This window comes from Sinocyclocheilus anshuiensis, unplaced genomic scaffold (genome assembly GCF_001515605.1).
Source record: "Sinocyclocheilus anshuiensis isolate Anshui unplaced genomic scaffold, SAMN03320099.WGS_v1.1 scaffold2063, whole genome shotgun sequence".
Lineage (NCBI taxonomy): Eukaryota > Metazoa > Chordata > Actinopteri > Cypriniformes > Cyprinidae > Sinocyclocheilus > Sinocyclocheilus anshuiensis.
The window spans coordinates 349,598-357,625 of record NW_015536681.1 but is presented as its reverse complement, the minus strand read 5'-3'; the positions used below and the strand labels follow the sequence as shown (position 1 = coordinate 357,625).

The following is an 8,028-nucleotide window of genomic DNA, read 5'->3' as shown; positions in this document are numbered from 1 at the left end:
AAATGGGATTAAATACATAAAGGATATTTGTGTTGTTTAACATTTATGTATTGCAGGTTTGCGTCATATTCTGAGTTGCATTATTTTTATTCATTTTGAGGAATACTGAATCTGTGTTTGTTTGTTTTTTTTTGTGAGTGAGATGCATTAATGCATATTCATATTTATTTTAGAACTACTTGCAGTAACATCTTCTGATTTCTCTCAACACTGTGAGCATAACTTACTTATTTGAAAAAGTAACTCAGATATTCTTTTGTAAATTAAAAAGTAATGCGTTACTTTACTAGTTACTTGAAAAAAGTAATCTGATTACGTAACTCACGTTACTTGTAATGCGTTACCCCCAACACTGATTATTAGGCTATCGATTTATTTTTTTTATCAAACTGTCACGTTTATTTTTCAAATCCACTGGTCACAATTGAAAGCCGAGCTCAGAAATAACTTGTATCCATCAGGCAGGCACTAATATAAAGTAGCCTAATAATAAACTGAATAAATGTTAAATAAATCAAAGTATGGAGAAGCGGCCAAATCAGTCAGCAGGACACCGGGATTTTTCCTGACTGACTGTGGGGCTGCAGGCTGTACACACGTCAATGCCGTTTACATGCGTGTCCAGTCGGGTTCGAAATTAAATGCTGTCGGGTTGGGTCGGACTCGGGTCTAATTTCAGCGGGTCTGTCTCTGGTCGGGTTTTTCTTTTTAAAAAATTAATTTATTCACGTCGGGTTCGGGTAAGAAGTGATTCGGGTCGGGTACAGATTTTAGGACCCGAGAAAACCTCTAGTCAGGACCCGTCTTGACTGCGCTTATTTCACTCCTCCCCGCACTGTAGCCGCCTACTCTCGCCTAAATTTCAGGCGAGGCTAGCCACAGCTCAAACGAGCCTATTTGCCCAGATTAGACAGTCTGAACTTGTACGTGCTAATACCAGTAATCTTCATTCTGCATTCATACAGAGCAGATTACCAGTAATTTACTGGTAATGTTACAACTTCACATACCGGTAAATTGCTGGAAAGAATTTACCGGTATTTTTTAAAAGGTCCTGTTCACACATGATCTCTTTACGGTAATTACTGGTAATTTATGTCTGAATGTATGAAAATAAAAAAAATCTGTATGAAAATCTGTATGTCTGAAAGGGTGTTAAAATAGTCATAACAAAAAATGTTAACATACTTTTTGAGAGTGTTGAAAATCTAAAAAATGCAGAAAGTTTTGTGTGAGGGGTAGGGTTAGGGAAAGGGGAAAATACACTTTGTACAGTATAAAAACCATTAAGCCTATGGAATGTCCCCATAAAACATGGAAACCAGTTTGTGTGTGTGTGTGTGTGTGTGTGTGTGTGTGTGTGTTTACTTGAATCTCATGAACCTCGTGAAGTCTCACATCGGTTCAGTGCAATCAGCCCTTTGCACCAAATCGAGCGGTCTGAGGAAACTCTTGAGCACTCGCGCGTCCGCTGGTGAACATGAAAACTCGTGCTGTTGTATTGGTGTGTGTCCTGATATTTCACGGATCAAGCGGCTGTAAGACGACAAAACAATACTGAAAGAACTGCGAGCGACATAACACGAGCTAAAACGCTCCCGGTTATAATCAGCTGGCTTGAGCGCACTGGCGGGAGTGTTCGTGAGTGTCGCGTCGCTCGTTTATCGTTACTGACAGCCTGTTAAATGATGTGCGTGTCAAACTATCTTTAGTTTGGTTCTTGTTGTTTTCAGTGTTTCTTGATAAAGATGACGCCAGCTCGGTGCTGCAGCGCATCAGGCGCGCAAACTCCGGGTTCCTTGAGGAGATGAAGCGCGGGAATCTTGAGCGCGAGTGCATCGAAGAAATCTGCGACTATGAGGAAGCGCGCGAGGTGTTCGAGGACGACACGAAGACGGTACGTCATTCTCAATCTTAGAATTAATTTGATAATTAATTTTCTTTTTAAACGTTGTATATGTTCCTTTTCTCTTTTGCAGAAACAGTTTTGGCTGAGTTACTCCGGTGAGTTTATGTGTCAAATTAAATGTGACCCTATAGTCATCAAGTTATTTCTGACATTATTACTGTTTTGATGACAGTGGTGACGATATTAAATGACTACAGTATTAAAGCCCTTTCACACCAAGAACATGTAATCAATCAGTGCCATGCGCAGGTGCACATTACGAGGGCAGGAGGGTCCCCCTCGTACAAATCGCTCGAGCCCCTCCAGGCCCCTGTGCACGCCACTGACTGTAATGATACCAACCAGGGCCGTTTCTAGGCATAGGCGAGCTAGGCGGTCGCCTAGGGCGCCACCAGCTGAAGGGCGCCAATGAGCGCACGTACTGGCACTTTTAGCAGGGTTGTGATAAAGAGTGGCACGGTCACCCTGAAATATGACTGCGCCCCCACTGGATCCCCCAACATTATTGGGCTAGAGTACTGTCAATCTGACGATGCCTGTATGCCACTAGACCAGAGTGCTGTCAATTGCTGCCTGATTGTTGCATGCAAAGTTTGCATTTGGAGCGCTCAACAACGCCATTAGATCAGTGGGCTCTGTCAGTGCTTTGGCAAGGTAACACTTTTTTTTGCCATGCAATAAAGCTAAGTTCAAAGGCCAATTTAAAATATTGGTACAGTAAATAAAGTGCACAAAATCAGTATTTTGTTTAGGCAGTATTTGTGGCACATTTGTCCAAATATTTGTGGCAGATTTGTCCAAAAGGTGTGCGTTTTTTGCGCCAATGCATTGTTAAAGGATCAGCGTGTCATGTAATATTCCCATATAAACTTTAACATCCAATTTAAAAATATTTGTATAGTAAAATTCGCTAATTCACGAGATCAATACATCCTTTATTAGACCGCTTTGTCGAGTTAAATGCATCCTTACGGAGGTGTTGAAATGTTGAATCAATTCATTCACTTCCAACAGCGCTTAATGGGAGCAGCGTCATAGAGGGCAGAGCGTCACGTTATTTAAAGGGGAAGTTAACGCGTTATCGAGTAGCAAATGATTAAGTAGCTGCATTGGTTACTTTTATGCCACTGATAAAGCTTTTATATGTAGTTTGGGGTAACAAAGGGGTTTTATAGGTTTGACTGAAATAATAATGCAACAACTGACACTTTAAATCAATGTTTCAAGAAACAACAACAAAAAAAATGAACAAAAAACAGATAAAGACAAAAAAGTAGCTATTGATAATATCTAAACAATATGTAGTAGTATAGTATATAGTATCCAAATCAAAATGTAATAAAATTAATTTATGTGTAAATTATGTGCAATGTCTTAGCCACTAGGGATTGTTACATAGGGCTATACAGGCATCTAGTGGCAACACAATGATATTACAGATACTAAATTGTGCAAAATGTTAATCTTAACAGTCAATTTACAAATAATGCATTCAGATTTGTGGAACTCAATGCACTGAATCTCCACAAATTAGTGTCGTTACTATACAATAGGGATTTCGCCTAGGGTGTCAAATTGGCTAGAAACTGCCCTGATACCAATGACACCAACACACAGTAATATTCTGTTTAGAAGTGCACTGCAGATTTGTCGTCTGTCGCTTTAAATGCTAAAAGCTCTTTAAAGTCGTATTCTGATTGACTGTCAGTGTTTTTATTGTTCATCAGCTGAAAAAAAAACGTTTTTAAAATGATTCCAACAATATTGTTATTCTGTGTCACTATTGTTATAATTGTCGTGTGGACCTCAGTATTCTCATAGAGGTAGAATGCTAATTTTAGTTATTGGTATTGTTATAGATTGTCTATAACTGTAGAGAACGGCTTTTATTGTAACATTGACTATGGCAAATATGGTACTGTAACAGTGACACTCTTGTATAAGAGTGTTTTGATTTCATTACAGGTGATTACATGTACTACCTCTGGATGACAACTGTATTGACATTACAGTATTTATTGACCTAAAGTCAAAGGTTCTGTATCTTCAAAAAATGTGTTTCAGCTCAATTCTTGATGAACACTTTAGAAATGTAGGTGTTTCCATTTCAAATGTTTGCTTTTTATTTTATTTTTATATTTTATACTTGTCATTCTGTTTAAATAAGCTAAGGAGCCCTGCTTGACCAATCCGTGCAAGAACAATGGCTCATGCATCTATCTGGCCAACACCTACTACTGCCTGTGTCTGGAGGGCTTTGAGGGCAAATACTGTGAAAAGGGTACGTGAACATCATGACACGTGTGAAATAAGCAGCAGTTCATATAACGTTGCTGTTTTGAATAGTAGGGTTTGAGGAGACGCTTAAGTGTCAGTATGTGAACGGAGGCTGTGAGCAGTTCTGTGACGCTTCCGGACCCAGACATGTATGCAGATGCGCTGCAGGATACGCACTGGGAGCTGATGGGATGTCTTGTGTTGCTGAAGGTGGGAAAAGTCCTGTGTTTATGAGCTGGAGAATAAAAATGACAAAAACTTTACAGATGTTCAGATCTCTCCAAACGTATTCAAAAAGTAAAGTATTCACAATACTGTATACAAGGCGTATAAAACTGTCAACAGGCAATCTTTTGTCAAGCCAACATTCAAAGTTTCTGTTGCCAAACTTTCTATTTCAAATGTGTTTTGTTATCATCTGCAGTTGAATATCCATGTGGAAAGGTTCCACTTCAGAAGAACACCGTTCATTCCCAAAAAGAGTTTGCGGGTGGAATTCACTGTCCCAGAGGTCACTGTCCTTGGCAGGTAACTGTAAATGTGCACAACACATCGCAGTGTCATGACGAGCGATCAAATGATTTATGAGTGTATTATTTGTCTCAGGTCTTGATAGATTATAATGGTGAGAGTCTGTGCGGAGCGGCTCTTCTGGATGATAACTGGGTCGTAACTGCTGCTCACTGCATTCATCAGAAAGACATGAAGCATTTGAAGGTTATTACAGGTATATGAAGTGTTTCTGTCATTGTGGGTTGTAAAGTCAAGTCACATTCATTTCTGTAGTGCTTTATACCAGTGATTCTCAATTCCAGTCCTGGGGACCCACTGCTCTGCACATTTTTTATGTCTCTCTTATCTGACACACTCAGTTCAGTTCATGGATCTCTCTCCTAACGAGCTGATGATCTGGATCAGAGGTGTTAAATAAGGGAGACATGCAAAATGTGCAGAGCAGGGGGTCCACAGGACTGGAATTCAGAGCCAGTGCTTTAAACAATACCAGTATTTCAAAGCAGCTTCACAGAAATAAACAGAAAAATAACAGTGAAGCAACTTAATTTTCAGCTGTAAAGTTGGTTTGTCCTCAGGTGATCATGACCTGGATGTGATGGATGGCTCAGAGGAGGCGTATAATGTCGCTCGTGTGGTTATCCATGAGAACTATGACCCTGTGTCACTGGATAGTGACTTGGCCCTCCTACAGCTACATGAAGAACCCAAGTACTCAGTGTACACCGTGCCTGTTTGCCTCCCCACACCACACCTGGCACAGAGTGAGCTTGCGGCCGTCCGTTTCCACACACTTAGCGGATGGGGCAAGCGAACCCCAGGGGACAACATCCATCCGTCCAAAGGCCTTAAAGCCCCATCATCCGCCACACTGCAGCGGCTGGCTGTCCCTCTGTTTCCCACAGCACAGTGTGTAGTGAAGAGCGGCGTTAACATCTCTGCAAACATGTTCTGCGCAGGGTACACTGAGGGCAGCCACGAGTCCTGCAGAGGACATGATGGCAGTCCGCTCGTCACACGCTACGAGGGAACGTCCTTCCTGACGGGCGTCGTGTCGTGGGGTAAAGGCTGCAGTCAGCCTGGGAACTATGGGATTTACACCAAAGTGGCCAACTTTTTGAAATGGCTTGAGATGGTTATGAAAACACCCATCGAACCACTGAATATCAGTGGATCCCCATTTAAGCCATCCGCTCACAAATAATGTCTCTACCAGAGGTTAATGTGATGAGCTTTGAAATAAAACCATCACTTTGAGTTTGTTTATGTGTGTTTTTGTCATTCATGCATCTGATCTTCATGCGTTTAGGTTTTAGGGATCATTCAGGCATGTTTGAGGGACAGTTAGGCAGTCATTAACTGAAACCGCATTGATTTTTTTGTGCAGATGTTGCTCTGGTCTAATCATAAATCAGACGTGACCCTGTGTAGGGTCAGATGTGAGATGTTCTGCGCATTTTGTGAACATTATGTTAGTCTGTATAAAATACAGATAAAGTTCAGATATTCCAATAAAAGAAAGTTAACAGCTCATTTTCATCTCTGTGAACTTTAAAGAGGACAGAAAATATTTAGATGATTAAACTATTGACAAAGAGGCGGTTTTTCACTTGTTTTAACACCATTGCATCACCAGCTCTTTAAGATCATTCACTTGTATTCCTCATTTGTAAGTTGTTTTGCATAAAAGCATCTGCTAAATAAATAAACGTAAATGCATTACCATTAGACACTTAATGAATCACTGACATTATTGAAACGTGTTTGTGAGGACTGCACTCTGCACTTCTGTCTTGTGCACTATATTCATGTCTTCTGACGTCCAATGTTTTGTGTGAGAAAAAGAGCCGAAGTTATTCCCTGATAATCTTCTGCTTGGCTGCGGTTCTCAAATCTCGTGTTTGTGTAGAGAACATCATGAATTCATCAGAGAGGATTCATGTAGTTTATTGATTTCTAAACTGAAATATCACATGTCGTAAGAGTAAACAACTTCACAGTTGCCTCTTTATTTGAGCAAATGTTGGTGCTTTTCACTTTGTCCTCTTGTCAGTTTCTCCTCCCCTTGTTCCTGTGTCTCTCTCTCCCAGCATTCAGTTCATTGACCTTCTGTTTGTTTTCTGAACGATCCTCTAATGTGAAAGAGCTGAACGCTGACAAAAGACAATGTCTTGGGTCTTCTGGAATTTTCTTTTCTTGTTTCTAATACACTGTGTGAACTCAGAAGGTGAGTGTGTCGTCTCGAATGAACAGACTGCAGATTCAGAATGACTCATATTTCTCTGTTTCTGACCTAAAGGTTTGTTCTTTAATGTCTAATCAATGTCAGAGTGAGTTTAACTGTCAGCACTGTCAACACTGTCTCTTCTGCTGCTATCAGTCTCTGGTAGAGGAAGGCTTTCATGATAATGAGGATGTCATGTGTTTCTCTAGTCTTCCTCCACACTCAAGATGCCAGTCAGGTCCTGAGTCGGCGCAGGCGCGCGAACACCATGTTCGAGGAGGTGAAAAAGGGAAACATGGAGCGTGAGTGTGTTGAGGAGCGCTGCAGTTATGAGGAAGCCAGAGAAATCTTTGAGGATGTTAAAAAGACGGTCAGTGGTTTGCTTATTCATTTTATTGGTTTATTTTTAAAAATATTTTATTGAAAACATTCAGGAAATCATATGTACCACCTTAGGCCCCAAAAAAACAGTCATAACGGTTGCAGACATCAGCTGTTTCCGCCACGATGCACATAAACATTAAAAAAAATTGCATAAAAAACATATGTGCTCAATTGAGTTGGTTAATTTTTAATCCAATAAGAAGTCGTGCATAAACTATGATGGAAACAAATTTACCAAATAAATTCCTTGATGTGCATCAAAGAACTCATGTGACTTTGCCAAAACAGATCATGTGATTGGATAACTGGACTAACCAGCGCAGAGATCCCATCGCAATGTTGCATCTCAAATGTTGTTTTAAATCTGATATTGCCTAAGTCGGTCATCAAAATGATTTGAAATAATCACCTCCATAACTGTATTATCACATGATCTAAATGCAAGATAACTCTCTGGTTATTGAAGTAACCTCCGTTCCCTGAGAGAATGGAACGAGCATTGCATATGGGGGACAACTCCTGTTTACCCTGATACTGAAGCCTGATTTGTTAACGTTTGTGTAGCTGCACAAACAAATGGCGCTCAAGCCCACCAGAATGGGCGGAACCGACCTTTATATAAGTCGGCTCAGAGTGCCATTCCATTAAAATCACTCAACTGAAGCGACAGTCATAGATTCTGTAGCGAATCAGCTCAAAGGGGAAATATGAATAATTAATA

General features: G+C 40.5%; 2 protein-coding genes across 3 annotated transcripts in view; both read left to right on the top strand.

Annotated features, from left to right (window-relative positions):
• Positions 1–1,398: 1,398 nt before the first annotated feature.
• Positions 1,399–5,961, top strand: f7i (coagulation factor VIIi). 2 transcript variants are annotated; one of them, XM_016441761.1, is made up of 8 exons: positions 1,399–1,538; positions 1,734–1,897; positions 1,980–2,004; positions 4,077–4,190; positions 4,259–4,396; positions 4,611–4,714; positions 4,793–4,913; positions 5,278–5,961. In XM_016441761.1, the coding sequence occupies exons 1-8, from the start codon at positions 1,481–1,483 to the stop codon at positions 5,901–5,903; spliced, it is 1,350 nt and encodes a 449-aa protein (XP_016297247.1). In that variant the 5' UTR covers positions 1,399–1,480; the 3' UTR covers positions 5,904–5,961. The 2 variants fall into 2 exon arrangements, with proteins under 2 accessions (XP_016297247.1, XP_016297238.1); XM_016441752.1 differs by having other exon boundaries at positions 4,256–4,396.
• Positions 5,962–6,751: 790 nt separating this feature from the next.
• f10 (coagulation factor X) overlaps positions 6,752–8,028 on the top strand; it is a 9,852-nt gene continuing 8,575 nt past the window's right edge. Inside the window, exons 1-2 of the mRNA XM_016441704.1 lie at positions 6,752–6,926; positions 7,133–7,293. Of these exons, the coding sequence (XP_016297190.1) occupies positions 6,866–6,926; positions 7,133–7,293 (222 nt within the window). The 5' untranslated portion in view covers positions 6,752–6,865. The remainder of the gene's footprint in view (positions 6,927–7,132; positions 7,294–8,028) is intronic.